Source organism: Balaenoptera musculus, chromosome 13 (genome assembly GCF_009873245.2).
Source record: "Balaenoptera musculus isolate JJ_BM4_2016_0621 chromosome 13, mBalMus1.pri.v3, whole genome shotgun sequence".
NCBI lineage: Eukaryota > Metazoa > Chordata > Mammalia > Artiodactyla > Balaenopteridae > Balaenoptera > Balaenoptera musculus.
In genome coordinates this window covers 71,741,735-71,766,501 of record NC_045797.1, presented here as the reverse complement: position 1 = coordinate 71,766,501, position 24,767 = coordinate 71,741,735, and the positions used below count along the sequence as shown (strand labels likewise).

Below are 24,767 nucleotides of genomic sequence, written 5' to 3'. Positions count from 1 at the left end.
CAGAATTTCAAAATATAATAGCTATAATCCTCTGATAACAGTTTTTTGTGATTGCTTTCAGATTTGGTGTGCTTTATTTAATATGGTGGTTAAAATCTATTTTATCAAATAATATCCTAAAACTTTCATTGCTTGTAAGGCCAACACTCATTTTATCTTAATGAATATTTGATATTTAAAAAAATCTATTAACAAGATATAAACTTATTTAAACTTGCAATGAAAAATTGTAGGTGTCAGCTTTAAAATGTTCAAGGGGTTATGTGGTTTTTCAAAACTCTTTTAAGGAGTATATAAACAAAACTGCTTGAAGATCACTGCCTCAGAGCTCCTAGTCAGCCATTATTATAGATAGTATATTTTTTGTTCATATATATGTGTATATATATATTTATCTTTACATGTACTGTAAATTCCTTGAGGATAGTAATTGAGTGGCGTAAAGTGCTTGTTTCGTGGACTAATGAAGTAATGAGCAGGGAGGGGGGAGGCCAAAGACCCTGCTATATAAATCTAGGTCACTGGAAGGATGGAGGTGCTGTCAGCAGAAGATGGAACATAGGAGGAGCAGATTCAGAAATGCAATTGATGAGTTCAGTTTTGTTCATACTGAGTTTTATATACTGGTAGTCCTTTCAAGTAAAGATGTATTACAGGTTGTTGGAAAAGTAAGACAACAGCTCAAGGGAGAAGGGGATTTGAGGTTGGAGAACTAAAAGAGTTGTTCACTTTGGAAATGAGAGTAAAAGCATAAGAATGGATTAGATAGGCTGAGGAGAGAATACTGGGAAAAAGAAAAATACTGAGATGAAAGGTTGTGCTATAAAATTTAGGAGGTGGGAAGGAGAAAAGGAGGAAGAAGCAGTAGTCTGTGATTTGCCAGATATCAGGAGAGGAAAGGGTGACAAGAAGGATCAGGCACTATGCCAGATATAGAGAACTGAGAGGAAGCCACTGGATTTGCTGACTAAGGACATTCCTGCCCCTACTTTTAGTTGGCTCTGAGCAAAAGGAGAGGTAGTTGAGAAGGTCGAATCCGATAATACTCTTCTCATCCAACCTTTTCATTATCGTTTGGTACCCTTAGTATTTACTCTCATCTCAAGGTTCTGCCCCAGGATAGCTTTGACTAAGAATGTTCCTGCAGACAAATGGGCCACTGCATTAGCCCTTCTCAGATATATTAACACAGGAAACCCTTTTGTCCTCTTGTTAGTAGTGCTTTATACCCTAATCTAAACGTTTGCCATACCGATTTCTTTTACTCAAAACATATTTCAAAATCCACATTCTCTAGGAAGATTCATTCTGATTAAATCAGGATCAGACTGATCCTTTCCATTAATTCTTTGTGTGGCTATTTGCATGCTAGGTGTACTGAGTATGTTAGTTACGATAATGGCTCTTGGTTTCAGACAACTGAAGCCACCCCAGAAAAGGATTCATTTATTGAGGACTTACACTGCTCATGAAATCATTGGGAGGTCTTAAGAAACAGGGCTGAATTTCAGAAATAACTCCCAAAATCACAGTGTCGAATCGGCTAGCCAAGGGATGTGTTGTTTCTGCTATGATCGGGAAACTGCAGAATCAGGAAGCTGCTGCTCCAGTGGTTGGTTTAGAACCCCACCAGCTCTGCTGTAATCTGTGCCAGCAAAATGGATGCTCCTCACAGGGCCAGTATCACCCTTCCAACCAACTTTTTTTTTAAGATTTATTATTTATTTATTTATTTATTTATTTTTGGCTGTGTCGGGTCTTAGTTGCAGCACACAGGGTCTTTCCTTGCGGCGCACAAGCTCTTTGTTGTGGTACGTGGGCTTCTCTCTAGCTGTGGCCTGTGGGTTTTCTCTTCTCTAGTTGTGGCGTGCTGGCTCCAGGACGTGTGGGCTCTGTAGTTGTGGCGCGTGTGCTCCAGAGCGCGTGGGCTCTGTAGTTTGCAGCACACGGGCTCTAGTTGAGGCGCGCAAGCTCAGTAGTTGTAGCGTGTGGGCTTGGTTGCCCAGTGGCATGTGGGCTCTTAGTTCCCTGACCGGGGATCGAACCTGCGTCCCCTGTGTTGTAAGACGGATTCTTTACCACTGGACTACCAGGGAAGTCCCCCAACCAACTCTTGATTGGGGCAAGACTAGACGGATCTAAGGCACCTGCCTGCCACCTTATGGCAAAGGAGACTGGGAAATGGGGTGTTTGGGTTCTTAGGAAAAGCATTTTACGTTTATGCTTGTAAATGACAATCTCTGTAACTTCTTTTTACATTTAGAGTATAAGCCCTAGGATATAGGGAATACTTTAAACTTTGCCTAGCTGATTCTAGGGTCTCAGTAAATAGTAAACCAGTCTCTATCATAGTTTCAGCAACTCTGAAACACCCAAGAATGCACACCAGTTTGAAGTAATGATATTTTGGACAATATACATAGCAGTCAATGTATAACAATGATTTCTGTATAAATGCAAGCTAGTATTGTTTTCAGAACATCCTCTCACACCTGTTATCTTATTAAAGGTTAAAAGTAAAAGTGAATTTTAACGAAAGTAGTTTTGACTTGAAACCCTCTACAAAAACTCCTCATCTTCTGGAATCCCAGGAAGAAGAAAAAGCAGTTGTTTACAAGTAAGCCTATTATTCCATAGCTTTGTTCTTCTTTCATTTAACATGCTTGGCTGTGTTTTCATCCCCTGCCATCATTTTAAGTTGCTGGAGTCGGTGCCAAGGAATACACCAGGCTCTTGTGGCTGGACATCAGGCATTTCCCACCACTGGGAAAGGTGGTAACTTTCCTCAGCTTTTTCTGGTTTTAAAGAACAGACAGCTGACACATTCAGAAATAACAAGCACAGACATAGAAAAAAGTTAACAACTCATATTAAACTTAAAGGTTAGGAGGTTTTTAATTGAATTGGAGCGGTAAAAATGGAATTTTGGACTAATTCTGGTGGGTAGTAGCTGTTAACAATATTGTACCCAGGGTGAAGAGAGGTTATAAGCAGAAAAGTGGTACATACTACTGTGTGTGTAACATGGCACATCATCTCAATTTACTAGTTAATGGAATTAAAAGTAAGAGATTTCTCTACATAGTTATACAACTGGTTAAGTATCTGATTAAAAGTAATGAGATCCCACAGACATTGTTTTCTTGTTTTTTTTCAACTTCTTTTTTTTTGAATTTTTTGAATTTTATTTTATTTATTTTTTTATACAGCAGGTTCTTATTAGTTATCTATTTTATACATATTAGTGTATATATGTCCATCCCAGTCTCCTAATTCATCCCCCCCCCCACACACACACACTTTCCCCCCTTGGTGTCCATACGTTTGTTCTCTACATCTGTGTCTCAATTTCTGCCTTGCAGACTGGTTCATCTGTACCATTTTTCTAGATTCCACATATATGTGTTAATATACGATATTTGTTTTTCTCTTTCTGACTTCACTCTGTATGACAGACTCTAGGTCCATCCACGTCTCTACAAATGACCCAATTTTGTTCCTTTTTATGGCTGAGTAATATTCCATTGTATATATGTACCACATCTTCTTTATCCATTCGTCTGTCGATGGGCAGTTAGGTTGATTCCATGACCTGGCTATTGTAAATAGTGTTTCAGTGAACATTGGGGTGCATATGTCCTTTTGAATTATGGTTTTCTCTGGGTGTATGCCCCTCAGACATTGTTGAAGGGAATGTAAAATGGTGCAGCAACTTTGGAAAACAGTTTGTCAGTTTCTCAAAATGTTAAACATTAAATTACCAAGTGACCAGCAATTTAACTCCTCAATTTCTATCCAGGAGAAATGGAAATATATGGCCACATAAAGGCTTGTGTATGAGTGGGTGTACATGGCACCATTATTCATAATAGCCAAAAAGTGGAAACCACCCAAATGTTCATAAAGTGGTGAATGGATAAACAAAGTGTGGTACATCCATACATGGAATATTATTTGGAAATTAAAAGGAAAAGAAGTACTTACACATGCTACAACATGGATGAACTTCAGAACTATTATACTCAGTGAAAGAATACAATCACAATTTTTATTCTATTTATATTTAAGTGTAATGTTCAGCAAAAGCAAATCTGTAGAGACAGGAAGTTGATCATTGGTTGCCTGGGGCTGGAGTTGGGAATGGAGAGTGACTGTAAGTGAGCATGAGGTTTTGGACTGATAGAAATGTTCTAAAATTAGATCGTGGTGGTGGTTACACAACTCTGGAAATACACTAAAAATCATTGATTTGTGCACTTAAAATGGGTGAATTTTATGGTGCATAAATTATATCTTAGTAAAACTTGATAATAATAAAAAAAAGAACCTAGCAAGGCAGAAGATAAGTGAGCTTACGTGATGTTTAGGAGGTTGGCTTACAATTCTCTTCCTAAAAAGCCCAAAAGTAAGCTGCAGTAGTTTCCCTTTCCTCATTCTGAATAAACTCAGAATTTGTTGAATAAATACAATGTGGCAGAAGCCAGAGGGCTCTTAGAGATGCTTGATTCTGACATGTCCAGCAGAGAGAACAACTGGTTGCCTCATGAGGGTCTTTTTAGTGCTTTAAAGTAGAAACAGATAACTGTTAGAGATGGTGCTGGCCATTGTGGACTTCTCAGTGTTTTTGAGGTGTGGTTTAACACTTTGCTGCTTTTTTGAATGGGAGCTGAAGCTGAGGGATAATAGGAAGTATTGAAATTAAGCCCTGTTCACGTGGTAGCTGAAGGCCTTAAAAGATGGAATGCTTTAGCATCACTCTTGTCTGTTAGGCTCCAAAAGAGTAGTAAGTTCCTCTGCAATCTGTAACTGCCATGGTCTCATACATACTTGTATGAGTCAGGTTTTAGGATAATAAACATCTTAATCCTATTTAATTTTTATATATTGTATAAAAGGAAAGGTTTTGTCCTTTAATGTCTTTTATAGCAGAGTGTGACTCAGATATGAAGGAGAATATTGCATTGTTGGAGTACCTAGGGACTTAAACTAGAGGCTTAAACTCATGAGCTCCCCCTGGAGGAAGGAAGAAGATTATATTTTCTTCCATGAATTAGGGAAGCATACCAAGTACGGCATTGAGGTGAAAGAGGCATATTTGTCTTTGATAGAGTTAGACCTTCCCAGGGAAGCCACAGTGGACACCTCTGTGAGGGGGTCATATATGCCAGAGAACCCTCCTCAGCTATTTGATTAAGCAGCAATGAAATTTCAGATGAAAATGTTACTAGAGCAAGGTAATGCTATTTATTTGGGTTTATTTTTCATAAAAATGTGTAAATTCATATAGAACTCATCAGCTTCAAATTTAAATAAAATAGTAAATGCTACAATTGAGTTGATAGGATAATTTTTTCCTTTCTGGTTCCTCCCTCTGGAAACACAGGGTCATCCTTTCTGGAAAAAGAACCTCTATGTTATCAGGAGGGATAGAATCCAAGTCCCAAAGAGGCCAACTCTAAAGGGCACTTTTCTTCCTTGAACTTTCTCGAGCTAGGAGGTAGACAGGGATGAGGGCCAGGTTGCGGTGAGAGCTGGTGTAGTTCCATTTTGTAATACACAAGGCAGCAATTGCTGATACCAAAATCTGAGCAGCTGGGAACAACTTCTCTGTATGGCAGTCTTCCCGGAAGACAGGAGGCAGTGGGCCACCCTCCCTACCCTCTCCCCCTGCCAAAAGGGAGTGAGTAGAAGAAACTGGGGCAGGTGTCCTTGATTCAGAGGGAATGAAGAGAGTTGCCCCTGGCAGCTGCACAATAGAGGTATCCTCTAGAAGGTGGACTGTAGGATTTCCCTAGCTCCCTCTCCTGATTTTGCCCTTCTTCCATCCCTCCACCATCTCTACCATCTCTCTACCACATTTACCAGTTACCACACCCAAGCCAGGCCCCAAATTTTGTTCCCCTTAATTTAGCCAAGAAAGGCAAAAATTTTCAAAAGGACCATATCCTAAATTAAAGTAGTAAAGTTTAAAAAGTAAAATAAAAGTCCCCAAATGTAAAATGTATAGAAATACAGTTGTTCACAGAGCACAGATTTCTCATCCTAAGGTGACTATGGTTAAACTTGGTGACATTTGACTTGTCTAGGCTAGCCTACTGCTTCCCGGTCTAGGGGCCACTTCCCTTCAGTTCCCTTCTCTACACCCTGTGTCCCGAGTCTCTGGAGTGTAGCTTCTTCTAGGAGTGGATTTGAAGGAGAAGTCACAGCCTATCCTCCCCATCTCCCAGTTAGAAATCAGTAGGGAAATGGTTCGTTTGTCTGAGTGTACAGTCAATCTATCATTCTTCTTTTCTGACTCTATTTCCCTACTCCTAAAGGATAAGGGGGCTACTTTTTTTTAACTCACGGTAAACATATTAAGACTTAATTTTGTGGTTTCACTCCTTTTACTGTCATGTGTTAGTATCCTCTCATGTGCTTGCTTGCTTTCTTCCTCAAATTTTAACAAGAACCTTCTCTGAACCAGGCAGTGTTTGAAAGGCTGGAGACTAGAGGTAAACAAAACAGATAAATCTCTGATCTCAAGGAGCTCACATTTTGATGGGAGACAGACAATAAACAGGCAAATATATAATATCACTTGAGCTGGTAATAAGTACAATGAGGAGAATAAAACAGGAAGTTGCTGGAGAACTACCCAACCAAACGGGTTTAAATGGACAGTGAGGAAAAAAAATACAATAAGTTGCTTTGTAATCATACCCTACACACCCTTCTTATGTACTGTACTGGTTATGGGTCTCTTGATATAACCAGCCCCAAACAGGATTATTCTTTTTTCTTTTTGGCCACACCATGTGGCATGTGGGATCTTAGTTCCCCTACCAGGGATCGAATCCGTGGCCCCTGAAGTGGAAGCACGGAGTCTTAACCACTGGACCACCAGGGAAGTCCCGAGGATTAGTCTTAATTTTGCACTTCTGCCCCTCTTCCTGCCAAATTTCTCTTAGTTCAGTGAATAGGACTATAATCCAAAAAGGACCCCCAGGATAAAAGTCTAGGAGTCATTTTTTATTTCTTGCTTTCACTCAGTTCCTGTGTCTTATAGGTAACGAGCTCTGTTAGCTCGTTCACTTCTCAGTTCTTCACTACTACCACTGGTTCAAGTTTCTGTGATCTTACCTGGCCTATTGCATTAGCCTCCTAACTCGTTTTCCTGCTTCTGCTCTCGCCCCTATATAATCAGTTCTCCATGCAGCACCATATTTTTTTAAAAATGTTAATTAGATCAGAATTTTCCCCTACTCAAAACCTTCTAATGGCTTCCCCTCACACCTTGAATTTTATTCTAACTCCTTATGATGGCCTCTAAACCTCCTATACGATTGGGCACCTGCCTCCTCCCCACCCTTATCACCTGCCTTTCTTTCCACGCTCACTATGTTCCTTTTCTTGTTCTGTGAACACGCCAACCTCACTCCCATCTCAGGCTTTTGCGTCCGCCAGTCCGTCTGCCTGGAACACTCCTTCCCCAGATCTCTCCATGTCTCCTTTTCTCAGGTCACTCAGACTTCTGCACAAACATCATCTCTCCAGAGAAGCCTTCTCTGACTTCTCTACTTAAAATACTCTCCCTCATCCATTCCTCCACCCTCCCACCTCCTTTACCTGTGGAGAGGTAGGATCCAGGACTTGAGGTCAGGACAATCCATCATTATAAGAGGAAGGAAGGCAGAGGGTGTAGACTTAGATGAAACCAGCTTGGTGAATTTTGTGAAGGAAGATTGTTTACTTCTGTTTACTTCGTTTTCTCATGTAAGTCAGAAGGTCATCCATCAGCTGATAGTGAAGGTGGACAGAGATTCAGAGGTTTGAAAAGAGAAGGGAAGAAAGGAACCTAGTATTTTATAAATCACAATAATCCTAGTGTAAATTAGCACTCCAGACATATTGACATCAGAAAGCAGGACCATAGGGGGTCCCTCAAATCATATCACACATCAGTGCTCTACCCCACCTATAATAGGGTTGGCTCTGTCCCAGAAGCTCTTTGTTTCTTAATCCAGATAGAGTGAGGAGAGGCTGAGTCAGGAGATTTAGGTGGGGACCCTGCCTCCAAGTCATTTAGCGCCAACAGGAGGGCTAGGTTTCAGGGAGATCAGCTCAGCTAAAGCAGAGGAATTCTTTATGCTCTTGTAAGCCCCTCATCCCTGTATCAATTACACTTTTCTGTCATTTTCAAAAGGTTTTAGCAATCAAGGAGCACACACCCTGAGCCTTGACCGGTAAAAGAGGACACAAAAGAAGGCTGCTTCAAAGGAAGCCATCTGCCAGCAGGAATCATTCAGGATGAGGACCAGGAAAGGCACTCAAGAATTGTTCTATGTCTAAGAAGAGCATCTGCAATAAACTTCATCTTTTGAGTCCAGTGTCTGTATGATAATTAAGAAATGACAGTACTGTATATTGACAGTTATTGCAAATGTATTTCCCCCAGGAGTTAAGAAATGTTGCCTGAAAGATACAATAACAATACTAATAGCTACTTTACTTAGCGCCCATCTCAATTCACTTTCTCTTTCCCTAAATTGTCAGGCACCCTTAAAATCCACACCCACATATTCTCCCCAGGTTTCTCCAACAGTCTTTAGAAAATTTAAAAATTCATTTTGATTACCCACGTGCTGATTCTGAGTCTGCAAAGTTACAAAAATTCATTTTGATTACCCCTCTGGCTCATGTTGAGTTTGACTCCTAGTCACAGAAGACTTAGTAGGACCTGGAGCATAGGAGGAGAGACTTTTGTTTTCCTTAGGTAAAAGGGGCACTAAAAATCAATCCTCGCTTCTACTTGTAGCCCTGGATCATACAGATAAATGGTAAGTTCTCTTTAGGATTAATTTGCATGACCGAAATTTATATATATGTATATTTTTAACTAAAACCTGGGGTGGTGTCGGATTGGACGGTTGAAGGCCCGGCGGTCGAAGGCGCGTCGCGCGGAGGGGCCGGGGTGGTGGCGAGGCTGAGCCGGGGGTGGGGTGGGGGACCGGCTCCTCCTCTCCGCGCCCCCTGTGGAGAGAGGTGTAGGGGGCTTGCGGGAAGAGGGGCTGGGGTCTAAGCGTAGTGCTTTAATTTGTATTTAGAGGAGCTCCCCTTCCCCTCCCAGAACAGTGAGTCGCCGTGCCACTGGCCCCGGAGCGCCCCGAGTGCAGACCCGAGGTGGGGAGCAGAGGGCAGGCCTGCAGCCACCCGCGGCAGCCCCTCGGCGGTGTGGCCCAGGGGGGCCCAGCCCCGGGCAGACCCTGAGGCGTTGCCTGATTGGGTCCTTAAGGCCATGGGTCGGGGAGCCTAATCACCCCCTTTTTGAAACAGGTTTAGGGGCCCCGAGGATTTATTTTTTGTTTGTTTTACTTACCGGGTCTACTAAGTGGCAGAGCAAGGATACACTGCTTTCTGAACTCGAAAGACGTCACTTTTTCAACTGTAATCACCTATCTCCTCAATTTACTCTTTCTCCCCTCGGGGATTCTCTTATTTATGGCTGCCACGAAAATGTCCAACTATGATAAACATTTTGGGCCAGAACCCGAGTCAGTTGCTTTGATGGAGGTAAAATAATGTAGCATTTGGGGGCCGCCTTTGGGTGGTGGGACATAAATCCCTTGAAATTAGGATCTATTGTGTCTTAGTCACAGTTGTTTTCCCCAGAACTAGAACCGCGCCTGGCATAGACTTGGCTCTCAAAGAATTCGCCGAATGGGAATGGCCAGGGATCCAACTTGGCCCAGGGTGGTTGTAGTGTTTCCCGTGGTCACCGCAGCGTCAGGACAGCAACAGGGCGGGCTGTGGGTAAACAGCAGTCCCTGAGCTGCCCTGCGGGAGAGGCGGGGGAAGCCAGGTCTGGGTTTGCCAGTTAATTCTTGATTCTCCAGGGTCTGGTAAAGTAATGATTTTCTCATAAAGTCATTATTTTATAGAGAGAAGCTCTTGGATATTTCCTCTATTTTACCCCTTTTACTGTGGTGGCAGTAAGAGTGGTGAGAGAGTGTGTGTGTGCGCGGGCGCGTGTGTGTGCGCGTGCACAGAAAGGTGGATTTCCAAAGTGCTGCTAGAAATCATTAACATCTTATATTTTCTGACAAAATCACCAAGAAGGAGCTATCAAAAACTATTTCCTTAAATGAAAAAAAGGTGGTTCAAAAATCTGACAACCAGTAGTGTGTATAACATTTGCTAATAATGTTAATAGGATGGCTAAAAAAAATGTGATTTCTCAAGATGATTGTCAGTGTATGTTTTTACTTCTTCAGATAAATAGATGGATTTATTCTAAATTTGTGTTGTATTAGGGGAAAACATTTAATTGTTTTACATGATTTTTCAATTTCCATCTTAAAATAAGTGTAAGAAGACTATTTTAAAGCAAGAGTCTGTTTATATTATCAAGAGAGTTGTATTTTGGAGAAGACCCTAGTTAGCTGTCTGAATATCATTTTAGATTTCATGTGAAGCTGTTAAATATATGGGTAAAAATACAACTCTCCCTTTTGAGATTTCTCTTATTCACAGATTTGGTATTTGAGTTTGAGGTTTAGTTTATTTTGATGCACTCATTGTGGCAGAACTGAAAGACGAGCCAGAGATTGAATAACATAGTTTTAAGAACCTGTATCACTTTACACTAGATAATTCTTTAGGTAACAGAATTTCTCTTCCAGATGCTGAATTTTATTTGTCCCTACTTAGTTCTGTAACAGTAAAAGCTGGAAGATCAGTTCATAGTGATCCAAATGAAAAGCCCTAAAGTAAGGATTTACGTGCATCAGCTTTACCCAAACTCATAATGGAAACAGCAAGTCCCTAGATGTAAGACCATCTTGGTCCTCAGCCAGGAGTTCCCAACTAATTGGCTCTGGACCCGTTGAACTAAATCAAACTTCTGTAGTTTTGACTTATAAATAGGTTTTAACTTGTAAAGAGACCTAGCAGAAGTCAGGAAACTTCAAGGGCTTTTAAAACATACCTACAGACTGCCTATAAAGAGGCTTCATTTTATAGAGGATCCCTTTAATTAGTAAGCTTTCTTGGTACTTTAAAAATAATGGTGTGATGTAAGGGATTTGATTCAAAATAATCTGGGTGGGGGGCAGGGGAGTGAGTAGGGATTTGGATGAAATAAGGTCAACTCTGAGTTGATCATTGTTGAATCTGGGTAATGGGTTCATGGAGAATTGTGTTTGAAAATTTCCGTAATAAAAAGTTACAAAATATGTTTTGAGGTACAGATGTTAGATTTACACTCAGACTATTGGTAAAATACACTGAGTTTTGTCACTGCTTTGTTTCTTCAGGATCTAAATGCTTATATTTAATTCTGTAATTTTAGGCATTGGCTAGAGAAGACATTGATGAAGCTGTATACGCGATATTATTTAGAGAAAATTATGTTGCGAAGGTAAGAGTTGGCTACAGAGAGTGGATTCCAAGTGTGTTCTAGGTAAGCAAGAGTGATACAGAGCAGTGTGGCCAAGAGGATGTTACCATGTTAGATTCATTTTTCTGGGAGAATGAACCTCCTCTGAATCACCCATTCATACTACATAGATCTGAGATTGTGCCATATCCTTGCAGAATCACTAAGAGGTAGGGAGTCCCAGATCTATCCTTAAGGGATCTGAGACATTGTTCTAACTGCTCCCCGTCTTTGTCCTGGTACTGAATAGAAATTCTTTCCTAAAATTTACCTCTCTCTCACATGTTCCCACATCACAGTGGGAATATGTAAAGCCACGAGAGATGAATTAGTATTTAAGGATAATGACCAGTCAGTACGGATCGTCACTATGGAATTAATTTTTTTTTCCTAATTTATTTATTTATTTATTTATTTTTGGCTGTGTTGGGTCTTCGTTTCTGTGTGAGGGCTTTCTCTAGTTGCGGCAAGCGGGGGCCACTCTTCATCGCGGTGCGCGGGCCTCTCACTGTCGCGGCTTCTCTTGTTGCAGAGCACAGGCTCCAGACGCGCAGGCTCAGTAGTTGTGGCTCACGGGCCCAGTTGCTCCGCGGCATGTGGGATCTTCCCAGACCAGGGCTCGAACCCGTGTCCCCTGCATTGGCAGGCAGATTCTCAACTACTGCGCCACCAGGGAAGCCCGGAATTAATAAATTTAAGGAGGTTTTCATCTCAGTGAGAGGGATTGAAATTTGGTATATAATACGTTAACATTTGTACTGTGACTTATAATTTATAAAGGAAGTTTACATATATTCTCATTTGAGCATCAAAAGAGGTAGGTGGGTTTACCCTCCTTTATAAAAGAGTCAGAGAGAGAGAGGTGCTGACGCAAGTCTAGTGCTTTTTCTACCACTTTTATCACAGTCTTTACTGATGATGAAGGCTGGAGTCATGGAATGGTGACCAGGGAATGCTTTGAATTCTTAAAAAGAAGCAGGAGTTTTCTGAGTTAGGAGTGGTTTGGATGTGGTTTAATCTGGAGGCACAGTTGTGGTGTAGAACTGTTCATGGGTTCTTTCTGCTCTGTGCTCTCAGGTTCTCTTTCTGAAATTTATACTGTTCTTCAAATATCTTATTCTATGACTTTGCAGCCTGAATGTGCTGAGAGCTTAGGAGTGGGAACAAGTGTTCCCCCGCACCACTTATTCAAATGAAAATAAATGGAAAACTTCTTAATAATTTGTTTTCCTTGTTTGTATCACTTCCTTAGAGATTGGATACGTATTTTCAGCATCTGGATGTTTTTAAGGAAAGAAGAAAAGAGTTGTTACATAAAAAATGGACTGAAAATGTTGCAAAGCCTCTTCAGCAGAGAATTATGGAAAAAGTAATTTCATATAAAGGGTTGGAAAAAACAAAACGAGAATTCTGAATATTTTTTAAAGCACACAAATAAAACGGTATGAGAATTTTTTTTTTTTGGCAGCTTTAGAATCACTGGAGCATGGGGTTTTTATTTTTATTTATTTTATTTATTTATTTTGGCCATGCCACAAGACATGTAGCATGTGGGATCTTAGTTTCCCAGCCAGGGATGGAACCCGTGCCCCCTGCAGTGCAAGCGTGGAGTCTTCACCACTGGACCACCAGGGAAGTCCCATGAGAGTTTTTTTTTAATGAAGCATTATTTGAAAAGTTGGGTCAGCATTTTCATTGATGCAAAGAGTCTCAAATTTATTTTTGTATCTAAGATGAATTCATGGAACTGTAATACAACCTACTGCATTTTTCGACCTGAAATTCCAGGTAGAGGGAATAGAAGTGTTGATTTGGAACCAGATTTATCAGTAATACTTTTAGGTAAATGTTAATAGAATAACAGTGGCTTAAACCATAAGAACATTTATTCGTTAATAAGAAATAGAGGGATAGGTGGTCTCATGGTGGGTTCTGGCAGCATAACAATGTCATTAGTTATCCAGGTTTTTTCCTGTTGTTCTATTCTGCTATCCTGAATATTTTCAGTTTATGCCCGTCACCCTCACATTTGAAAGCACATTTGGTTGCTTACAGCTCCAGGTATTAGGTCTGTGTTCAAGGCAGGAAGAAAGGGTGAGAAATGATGCCAGGGGGTCCTTTTCTTACACCTCATCTCATCCTTTGATCAGGAAGCAGAAAGAGTCCCCAGAAGCTCCTAGCAGATTTCCCCTAAGGTCTCATTGGCCATAACTGGGTCACACCCCAAGTCCTAGCTAAAAGCAGAGCCAGGAAAGAGTGTGTCCCTTTCCAATCTCTCTAATAGGTTGTGGGTGAAGGAGAAGCGGTTTCCATGGCTGTTGATTTAGCCAACCATTAGGTGAAGGGATCACCAGTTTATACCTTCTGTTATTCAGTTTGGTTTTACAAAACAAGAACAAAATTTTGGCTTCTTCTATGGAAGATTTTTCTATTTTAACTTTGAGATCAGGACCCTCTTTTGAAATTAAGGCCTACCTAAATTTCCAGGTATTTAGCAGAGATCTAGAGTAGTTTGACTGGAATGTTAGAGCATTTAGGTATATTTACTGAGCAAAATTTCTGGATGTGTATGTTAACTACTTCTTCCTAAATGCCCTAAGAGACAGAGCTCAAGGTTGAATCCAGGTCACTTTGAAACCAAAGTGCAACATCTTACAAGTATGCCCAGAAATGTGATCACACAAGTGTAGGATGGGGAAGCCATGCCTTAGAAAAGCCATGCGTTGAAGTCCAAGAGATTTAAAATGACAGTAAATTCAGTGTGAATCAGCCATGTGAGCCGGATTCCAAGAAACCATCTGAGCTCTTAGGCTGTATTGAGAGGCAGTGCTTCCAGTGGGAAGCATCAGGCCTAACCTGTCCACCTGGGGATAGTCACCAGTTACAGAACCTTTAGAAGAGGGTGGAGCTGGACAACACTTCACAGGAGGAAAAGTGGAAAGAAGTACAGCATATTTAGCCCAAGGCAGAGATGATACAAGGGGAAATGAAACCTTTAGTACATATTGTAAAAGGCTGACATGTGGATGAAGGGTAGATGTGTTTTGTGTTGCTTCACGGGGAGAACTGGCAGTGACAAGGCAGACTTCAGCTCTGTCTTAAGGACAAGCTTTCTGGTGGTTAGAATGACCAAGAGAGTACTGCCTAATGCAGCAGAAGGTTCTCAGACAAAGCTAGTGGATGACTTGAGACTAAAGCTGGAAGATTACTTCTCCCAGAAGGTGGTGGACTCACTGCAATCTCAGTTACTTCTGAGGTTTCTTCCAACCCTTTGAATCTATGATTTTATATAAGAAATGGAATAAAGTATTTGGCTTTTTTGAATCTTGCAAAAACACGTTTAAATGTAATGCTTTGCTCTTAAGTGTACTTTTTTTTTTTAAAAGGAAATTATATTTGGAGACTTTTATGATCCTGAAGTATACAATCCTTTTTTTTTTTTTTTTTTCTTTAGACATCTTTATTGAAGTATAATTGCCTTACAATAGTGTGTTAGCTTCTGCTTTATAACAAAGTGAATCAGTTATACATATACAATAGGTTCCCATTTCTCTTCCCTCTTGCATCTCCCTCCCTCCCACCCTCCCCATCCCACCCCCCTAGGTGGTCACAAAGCACCGAGCTGATCTCCCTGTGCTATGCGGCTGCTTCCCACTAGCAATCTATTTTACATTTGGTAGTGTATATATGTCCATGACACTCTCTTACCCTGTCCCATCTCACCCCACCCCCTCCCCATATCCTCAAGTCCATTCTCTAATAGGTCTGTGTCTTTATTCCCGTCTTGCCACTAGGTTCTTCATGGCCTTTTTTTTTTTTTTTTCCTTAGATTCCGTATATATGTGTTAGCATACTGTATTTGTTTTTCTCTTTCTGACTTACTTCACTCTGTATGACAGACTCTAACTCCATCCACCTCATTACAAATACCTCCATTTCATTTCTTTTTATGGCTGAGTAATATTCCATTATATATATGTGCCACATCTTCTTTATCCATTCATCTGTCGATGGACATTTAGGTTGCTTCCATGTCCTGGCTATTGTAAATAGAGCTGCAATGAACATTGTGGTACATGACACTTTTACAATCCTTTTTATATGACAAAAAAGGACTCAAATTATGGAAAGGTAAGTAAGTTTCTTACTTTTACCTATTTATTCTTAGAAGCTCTGGGGTTGGGGAAAACCTGGTCATTTTAGAAGTCTCATAGTTATTCTGCATTCATTTAAAAAAAATTCACAAAAGCATTTCCTCTGAGTTTTAGATTAGGAACCCAAAGTAATTTCGACTACTTGGGAATTGACATTGTGAAAAAGGCACTTGCATGTGTGTGATAATTCGTCCATTCATTCATTCATCCATCCACTCAACATTCAGCAAACTGGAAGCCCAGGAGGTAGGGGAAGATAAGTGGGCAGTGAGTGTGACGAGAGTGTCACAGAACCAGCACAGGGAGAGCTCCTTTCTAGGGGAGGTAAAAGGAGGGATGCAAGAAAGGCCGCCCAGGGAGCCAGTAGTTGAACTTGTAATGAGTCTTCACATTTTAAACCGACAATATAGGCGTTAAAATTTTGAGATGTAGGTTTCAGGTTTTTTACTCCTGTGTAGCAAAAGTGACCATCTGATAATACTATTCATTAAAAAAATGTGTGTGGCTCTGAAGACAAAAGTGGTTTATTTTGCTTCTCCCGGAAACCAAGGCAGATCATGGTTGTGAAGATAGGAAGGTTCTTTTGGCTCTGGGGGACTCACTGTATTGTGTTGGGCAGTCATTATGCTGTCTCCTCATTCAGTGGATGTTGTCCTTGCAAATAGCATTGGGTCAAGGTCAGGTGTGTGGGGAAGTAAACAAGGGGAAATAGTCCCTCTGTCTAAAGCCTATACTTAGGATGGGGGAGGAGAAAATCACCTTCCTTCACGACCTCTGTAGCTGGTCCCTGACCCTCAGCACACTGATGTTCTCCTGCCCCGCAGTTCTCACGGGCCCTTAGAGACCAGTGGTCAGCCCCCAAGGGGGCGCTCTTCCTCCCAAGCCGGCTTAGGGCTCTGCCTTGTGCTCCTAAAGCACCCGAGCTGACGCCTCTCATGACAAGGTGGTCGTTGTCTATGACTTGTCTGTTCTAGACTGAGAGATCCCCAAGGACAGGACCTTGCTGGGATGCAGCACATGGTGGCATTAGCAGATATTTGTTGACTGATGCAGTGATACTGTAGAACTCTGAACAGGAGTATGTGTCTTCTCTTTGGGTGGCCCTTGCTCCATTCAGCCACTTAAGGCTCAGTGAAATATCCTAGTGTGAGGCAGCTGGCATTTACGCTTCCCTTGCTCTGTATGACGTTATTCCTGGGTCCTTATTCTCAGCCGAGTTGGTATAGAGTAAGGCCACACTCGAATGCTTCAGACAGATTTAAAATGCTTAATACAAACTGTACTTGGGTCCTCAAAGAGTCATTTTCTCGCAGGTTACGGTCCCACCGTTCTGTGATCCTCTGTTTAGAAGACAGCAAGAGTTGGATGAAGAGCGGAGGGCTGTTTTTCAGTACAAGACAGGTACTTTGTGATCATGGGGCTTTGTCTTTAGAGACTTCAATTGTCAAGTGATTTCCTACCCCAAGAGTGACTGGAGTTGACTTTAAGAGTGTTGATTTAGATTTTTATCTTCCTGTAGGAAAACGATGTACCTTAAAAGAATTTAAAGAACTAGAGAAGGCCAGGCAGTATGCCAGATTGCCCCAGCTGACTTTCAATCTCCACAGAGTGGTTCCAAAAGAGCAGCCCAAAGCTTCTGCAAGGCCTGTGGGAAGCAAAACTCGTAGCAAATGCAGGTAAAGGTCTTTTTGCTGTGTCCATAGTTTTGCCTTTTACAGAACGTCATATATTTGGAATCATACAGTATGTAGCCTTTTCAAGATTTTACTTTCATTCTTAAAGGCTGTTCTCACAGGATTAAGAATGTTAGGTTGGCAGATATTTTCTTTCAACATATATTATATCCCTCTGTCTTTTGCTCTTTCAATTGCCCATCCTACTGTTGTTCCTTTGAAGATAATTGTCTTTTTCTCTGGATGCCTTTAAGATTTTCTTGTTGTCTTTGATTTTAGTAGCTTTCCATGATGTTTCTAGATGCGGATTTCTTTTTATTTATCCTACTCAGGATTCATGGGTCTTTTTGTATCTGTAAAGTGATATCTTCAATCAGTTCTGGGAAGTTCTCATTCATTTTCTCTTTGATTGTTACCTCTGCCATATTCTCTCTCTACTTTGTTTCTGGTACTCCAGTTAAACATATTTTACATTTTCTCATTGTACTCCCTGTCTTTTACCCTTTCTTGTGTATTTCCCATCCTTTTTGTTGCCCCATATTTGATACTAGGTATTTTTATTAATTATCTCTTCAGTTGTGTCTAATAATCTGTTGTTAAACCCACCCACTGAGTTCTTATTTTCAATTGTTTTATTTTTATAGTTCTAGCGTTTTATTTGGTTCTTTTTCAGATGGGTTTTGGGGAAGGCTGTCTATACTCAGGGCCTGGGGGGACCTATTTCAAGTGCCCTTGTTTGACTCCCCCCTCCCCAGGGTGGGGTGGTGTTCAGAACAAGGTTGACTACTCACCTTCCAGGACAGCACCAGGCCTGGGAGGAAAGATCCACCAAAGGTGTGCCGGGGGCATGGAGGAGTCAGTCCCTGCTACCTGATGTTGGCCAAAGCTCCCAGGGCACAAAGTAGCCAGAGATTGCCAGCTCATTCTGGAAGGGCTCTTTCCTCTCTGGAATTGTTTACACTGCTGTCCAAAGACTTTAAAATATGAATTTTGTGGGGTTGGGAGGAGGTGAATTCTTTTTATTTTTCTCTAGTTTTTGCAGCAGGAATGTTAGTCTGTGCAGACTTCTAAATTCTCCAAAAAAAAAAAAAAAAAAAAAGAGAGAAAGAGAAAGAAAAAAAAGAAAAAGTCCTGTTGTGTTTTCTTGGTGTTTCCTTTTTATCCCCCATCCTGAGTTTTGCTGGAATGAACAGCACTACTTTGTTTCTGTTTTCTTGTGATTTGGAAGTTTTATGTTCTATTTCTGGTTTCATGGTTTCTTTATCAATTTTAACAAATATTTTTATTTAAATGTCAATAATTATATAACTCCCCATCCCCTAACAAGACAAAGACTTTATATTGCTTTATTTCCTCATCTCCCTTCTCTGGCTCCTCAGCCTTTATAGATGGTCATAGCTCCTTAACTGGTATTCTGCCCTTGGGTCTGTCTCTTCTGATGGACTCTCTACCTCTCCATCTTTTTGAAGTGATCACCCCTCCCCAACAGAAAACCCTTCAGTAGCTTCCCATAACCCTTCCAATAATGTCCAGACTCAACATAGCACATAAGGTGCCCTCTGAGCCCTGCCACCTTTTCTGGCTTCTTCTAAAAAATCCCCACTCCCCAAAGAAAAGAAATATACTAAAGCACAGAAATATCTGGGTCAAGTCAGCACTTGAGAGGATTATCACACGATGATGTACCTCTACCTCCCTCATTTGCCTCTTGCCTCTGGCCTCTGCAGGAAGCCCCTTGAGGGCAGGGGCTGCTAACTTATCTTGGTGCTCCCAGCACTTAGCTGGAACATTGTAGATGATGAGTAAATGCTTATGGGATGAATGAATGAATGAAGGAAGGAAGGAAGGAATGGAGGAATGAAGGAGGAGGTGATTTCTCTAGATGGGCCTGGGCTTCCCAGGGCAGGAGTGGAGACAGCCCTGGGAAACATTCTGAGAGGACACTCCTGGAGGTGCCTCAGGTGGCTGTTCAATAAAGTAAGAAAAGGACTTAAGAGCAAGGTGGCTATGTTAGAGACAGTTTGATTACAAAAAGCAGAGTCCTTCTCAAGTTAAAAAAAAAGGCAAGGGGGCCTGGGTATGTTAGAAAGCATCAGTCTGTCATGGAAGCCACAGTCAGTGTCTCCGTCTGTTCAGGCTGCTATAACAGGATACGAGACTGGGTGGCTTATAAATGACAGAAATATATTTCTCTCAGTTGTGGAGGCAGGGAACTCCAAGATCAAGGTGCCGGCAGATTCAGTGTCTGGTAAGGACCTGCTTTCTGGTTCACACTGTGGAAGGGGTGAGGGAACTCTCTTAGGCCTGTTTTATAAGGTCACTAATCCCATTTATGAGGTCTCTGCCCTCATGACCTAATCACCTCCCAAACGCCTCACCTCCTAATAACATCACATTGGGGGTTGTGTTTCAACATCTGAATTTTGGGGGGACACAAACATTCAGACCATAGCAGTCAGGAAGATAGGCCACTTGAGGGACCACGAGGCCGGTCCTTTCCTCTTTGGGACTATGTGGCATTCGTCATAGCTTCTCTTTGTGAACCTGCTTCCTTTCTCTTTCTCTGCTTTCTTGTGCATGTCCTGGAAAATGGATGCCCTGGTCCTGCCTTTCTGCTCTGAGCCCTCTAAGGCTGCCTGGAGCCCCTCTGTCCCAATTACAACTCTAGGGACTGAGGCTCTGGGCCAGGTGCCTCAGCCACAGCCTGAGAAGGTCATATGACTTACTGCCTAAGAGTGGCATCAGCAGAGGTGTGGGTGGGGCAGACTGATTGATTGACAGCTACCAAGTGATGTTTTCTCAGTCTCTCTTTTTCATAAAGTGAGTATTGAGTTCATTAACTTAATTTTCAGACAGTTATTGAATGGTACAATTCTGTTTATACTGAGTTAAGATAAATTTTTTCTGCTTTTCTTTGCAGTCCTGAAAAACTTGTCTGTGCAGAAGAAAAATATCCGCCTGATAAAGAGAAAACGACTAGTGACCTAAGTCAGACTGTTTTTGAAAGGCAGTTTTATTCCTCAAAGCTTGGCCAGGAGAGTAAAAAGCATGAAAAGAAGAGTCTGGTGAGCAGAGATCTGGGGGGGAACAGGGCTGGGATGGCAGAGTTGTGTAACATCCGACAGATAGCAAGCAGAGTCCAGAATCCATTGACAAATCCCTTCCTCTCGGACAGACTCCGAGGGCAGAACAGGCAGTAGTAGCCAAAGAAGGGAATGAGAGAGAGAGGAGCCAGAAGGAGGATTTATTTCATGCAGAAGAAGTGGTGGGGTCTCTTCTGGGCTCAGTACTGCTGCATGGACAGGCACCCTTCAGCAGGAGAGCCTTGGGTGAAGACACTGAGAAAGGAGATTGTGGGACCCCGGACCCCACTTCTGGGGGACAGATTGTGCCCTTCATAAGGTGAGGGAAAACGTGGCCAGAGGGGATCTTCCCTCTAAGATACCCTCAGCTCTTTTTTTCTGAGTTTTTGCTCTCCTGCCATTTTCCTACCATTTACTGCTTATTACATCCAAACCAGACCAAAAATTTTGTTCTCCATAGTTTAGTCACAGTAGGTGGGAATCTTTTGAAATGAAATTTATACTAAAAAAAAAATTAGGGCAAAATGATAGTTTATATATATGAAAGGCCTTTACATGAAGGAAATTTCCATGCACAGATTTCCTACCCAGAGCTCACACCCCGGTTGGCACAGCTGACAGCTCACGGTCTATTTCCCCTTCCATCCTCTCTCCCACACCCTGTACCCTAAAGCCTGAGGGTTAGGACGCTTCCAGGGAAGGCTTCGGGCACTTGGTAGGTAGTGGGTTCCTGCCGTTCTGAGCGAACTGTAGATTTTTGTGTCTTTCCTTTCACTCACCAGCCTGGCTCCTTCCCTCCACCACACACAAAGCGTGGGGGGCTGTCCTTCTCTCTAGCTTGAAAACCTTGTTAGATAGGTATTTTGTGACCCAACTCCTACCCAGTCCCGTTGTTCTCCTGTCTGTCCAGAGAGAAACGGATGCCTCTTATGTGGTAAGTTACCTCTGAGCGTAATTCTATCTGAGAGCACGGGGAGCCAGCCCCTCAGTCAGGTTTGAACGTGACTGTGGTCAGCCAGGCCCTTACGGTAGGGCAGCCTAACTGTTGCTCCCAAGAGATCAAAAAGTGGAGTGTGGGTTACGTACACTGGAAGTTTATTTTTTGCTCCCGTACCAGAGCCGGTGGGTCAGCAGGTTGGCAGGCCGTCCCTCTTTCATGCAGTCTTTCGGGCGCCTGGCTGAAGGAACGTTTCTCATCTCCAGCACTTGGCTGCCAAGCTCGCCCCAGGAACTCATTCCTGTCAACCTGAAAAGGGAAGAGGTCATGGAGGAGGTCTGCCCTGGGGGTGTAGGTGGGCCCCCAGGACCAAGTCACAAGGCGGCCCCTAACTGCAGGGGGCAGGGGGTGCTGGGAAGAGTAGTCCCTGCTGCTCAGAGCACAGTGGCAGGGAGAGCTGGCGTCTCATAGACAGCTGGTCACCTCTGCCACGCCACAGAAAGTTAGTGCTGTGTGGAGTCCAGAGACACGGGAAGCCCTGTCTGAGAGGTGCAGACCCCAGACAGAGTGAGGCTAAGGTGAGGGGAGGGCTGGCTGGGAAGCTGCCTGGAAGATGAGTGTCAGTTGGAATCAGCCGGGAAGTTCCTCCCTGTCCCGTGAGCCCCTCTTCCCCACCCTACACTCAGCTCTTCTGTCAATAGGTTTTAGGAACCAGACGGCCCAGACCCAGATCCTGGGCAGCTGGGGAAGGCCAGCAGAGGCGGGGGTCACAGCCCGTGGAAGGAAGAGTGATGACAGCAGAGGTCCTGGGGCGGCACCCGGCCACCCCCGGAACTGCACCCCATAAGGGGCCGTTTGTAACAAAGCTTTGCTGACCTTTACTTTGCAGTGTCTCTACGACAGTTAAAACGCTGCCAACATTTTTTCTCTCCAAAAGTGGAAAAACAGAAGAAAGAAATAGAAAGTAGAAGATCAGCAGTTTGCTTTGCTCAGTGCAGCTCAGCCTGACCAGCCAGACTTTCCCTAAATTGAGGAATATCCAAATAATAAGTTGCTGTTTATTGAGCTCTCCTTGTGAATCAGGAACTGCGTGAGGTACTGTGTATTCATTTAAAAAATTTCCCAGCAAGGTAGTATTATCACCTCCCATTACACAAAGCTCAGAGGTTTGGTAACTTGCTCCAGGTCAGCTGCACGGTTTGAAAGTGGCGGTGTTCTCTATCCCACATCCAGTCCCTCTGGTGCCAAAGCACATGGTCATTCACCAGGGCGCACGCTCTCCTCGAAGCCACTCAGACTTTGTGATGTTAGACTGCTCAGAATTTGGGTCCCCTTTCAGAGGGTGGAGCTGTCCCGCTTGCCCGCCTGGGCACCCTGATCCTGTAGAGCACAGGAGGGGCCTGCTGGGCCCTCCTTCAGCCACTCAGTCCTTCCCCCGGAGGGGTAGGTAGTGTAAGGTAGTCCCTTCCTCGCCCTTCAGAAATCAGGCTCCCGTTTTTGTCAGGAGAGAATGTGACTTCTTAAGGAGCAGTGCCATGTTCCTCCATCAAAGGGGGTGACTGGAGTTGCTGGAAGCACTGCCATTAACTATCCTCTGTAACTTCGTAGTTGTCTGACTCACCTCTTGCAGTCTCCTCTGTCCTAAGTCCCACAAGAACGCTAACATATCTAGACATGGAGACATGGCACTAGCCACAGTTCATCCCAGTGAGGAAGTCCCACAGTCCCAGGAAAGGATTATCCTATAGCTATTGTCACAGGTAACCCCAGGACTGGTTTTAAGCCTGACCCATCAGTGGCAGCTGTATGCTTTGAAAGTCAGCTGGTCAGAGGCAGACTTGTGAACATCAGCCCACAGCTGCCTCCATAACCAACACAGCTCGAGTCTCAGAACCCTGTAGAAGATCAGCAGTTTGCTTTGCTCGGTGCGGCTGAGCCTGAGCCTGAGCAGCCAGACTTTCCCTAAATTGAGCAACATTCTTAGTTGTCTGGGTTCAGATATTGAGTGTCTCTTCCTTTGACACGGGCATATTTCTTTTAGGTCTGTGTTTTAGCCCATCAGTGCCCAGGGTCAATACCTGGAATGATGGATTTTTTTTCCTTGAATATTCTGAATTGTTTTCCAGTTTTTCTTTGTCCAGTGATTATGTTTAGGCAGAAACAGGGGCTATGGTGGGGGGACATTTGAATCTTTCCTTCTAGCTGCTAGAGAACACCTGCTCCCTGAGAAATCAGGACTTCTGCAGCCTGTGTGATTCCTTCCAAAAGGCAGATCTTTTCCCAGTTGTACTCATTAACCCAGGGATTTAGTGTGTAAGAAAGACCTTATTTTTATCAGTGTTCAAGACAGAGTTCACATTTCAAAATCCAGAGGCTGAGTAAACAGCTCTGACAGGTGTGGATGTGTCTCTGACAGCACAGGGGCAGGGGGAGGGAGACAGGTGCTTCTGGAGCTGGAGGGGCTGAGGGACCTGCTGATGATCTTTAATAGTTGTGCATTTTCTTCACGGCTAAGCTACCCCTGAGGTGTCTACTCAGCCAGGCAAACAGAGGCACTCAAAAGGGAACGCTCTAGCTCCCACAGAGATCATCCATTCTAGCCATCAAAGAAACCAAGCCCCAGAAACAGTAGGTCAAGTGACCAGAGTCACAGAGCAAGTCAATGGCAGTCAGTCAAGATGAGGCTCTGGGGGCTCCTGACTACTCCCCTGCTACATTCTGTCCTTGGTTTTTCTCACTATTGCAGAAAGGAGATTTGGATTCATTACAAGCAACCTCTGAAATTACCTTTTAAAAGCCTTTCACATAGAAAGTAAATCAGTCAGGCTTTGAAGTTACATTCATAAACTTATATTTTTATTCTTTCTGTACATATTGGCAATGATAAAGCTTAAAGATGCATGTCCTATGACATGCAAAAACAAGGAATTTACATAAATAACTTATACTTCAGAAAATTAACGTTGAAAAATATTTTCCGCATCATTAGAGTTCACAGTATTTAAAGTAAATCAAGCTTTCCCCCTTAGATTTCAAACTGTATTGTCTCAGCAGAGAATGATAAAATCTAATCAGGAATAAAATGATCAAGTTCTGTTTTTATTCAGTGCACAAGTGGACACTATTCCCGTAATCATCAGGCTGTTCCCACGCTGAGGCTGCAGCATTTCTTCCCAGTCCTTCACCTCCTGAGTGGCTGTGACCCAGCGGAGGTCACGTGGTGTGGAATGGTTACAACGTCACCCAAACCACCCACAGTGGACACATTCAACCAAGTGGTAACGTCTGGTGGTCTGATGCCTCATTTCCACATAATACTTTTTATAGCCCTGAAAATGGAAATCCTGGCATCTAAACACAGCCGAACATGTTAACACTAATACAAGGCACTGTGCTATGGGGTTTGGTTTATTTATAGGGAAGGTCATGTTTGCATAGATTGCTAGCTTTAGTGTGCAATAAAATAGAGGCCCCAGCACGCGTGGCCTTGTGATGGATGAAGCG

General features: G+C 42.8%; 2 protein-coding genes across 2 annotated transcripts in view; both read left to right on the top strand.

Annotated features, from left to right (window-relative positions):
- FAM228B (family with sequence similarity 228 member B) overlaps nt 1-14,836 on the top strand; it is a 75,149-nt gene extending 60,313 nt beyond the window's left edge. Inside the window, exons 10-14 of the mRNA XM_036872719.1 lie at nt 2,510-2,617; nt 8,186-8,819; nt 11,330-11,440; nt 12,669-12,858; nt 14,803-14,836. Of these exons, the coding sequence (XP_036728614.1) occupies nt 2,510-2,617; nt 8,186-8,192 (115 nt within the window). The 3' untranslated portion in view covers nt 8,193-8,819; nt 11,330-11,440; nt 12,669-12,858; nt 14,803-14,836. The remainder of the gene's footprint in view (nt 1-2,509; nt 2,618-8,185; nt 8,820-11,329; nt 11,441-12,668; nt 12,859-14,802) is intronic.
- Nucleotides 9,496-24,667, top strand: FAM228A (family with sequence similarity 228 member A). The gene is made up of 6 exons (XM_036872587.1): nt 9,496-9,552; nt 11,330-11,398; nt 16,863-16,971; nt 17,090-17,246; nt 20,164-20,308; nt 24,371-24,667. The coding sequence occupies exons 1-6, from the start codon at nt 9,496-9,498 to the stop codon at nt 24,635-24,637; spliced, it is 804 nt and encodes a 267-aa protein (XP_036728482.1). The 3' UTR covers nt 24,638-24,667.
- Nucleotides 24,668-24,767: the final 100 nt, after the last annotated feature.

Excerpts from the sequence above, each read along its gene's own strand:
- FAM228A (XM_036872587.1), top strand. The coding sequence starts at position 9,496 with ATGTCCAACTATGATAAACATTTTGGGCCAGAACCCGAGTCAGTTGCT. Across the intron at positions 9,553-11,329 it reads AGTCAGTTGCTTTGATGGAG|GCATTGGCTAGAGAAGACAT; the intron begins GTAAAATAATGT and ends CTGTAATTTTAG. Across the intron at positions 20,309-24,370 it reads AGCATGAAAAGAAGAGTCTG|TGCACAAGTGGACACTATTC; the intron begins GTGAGCAGAGAT and ends GTTTTTATTCAG.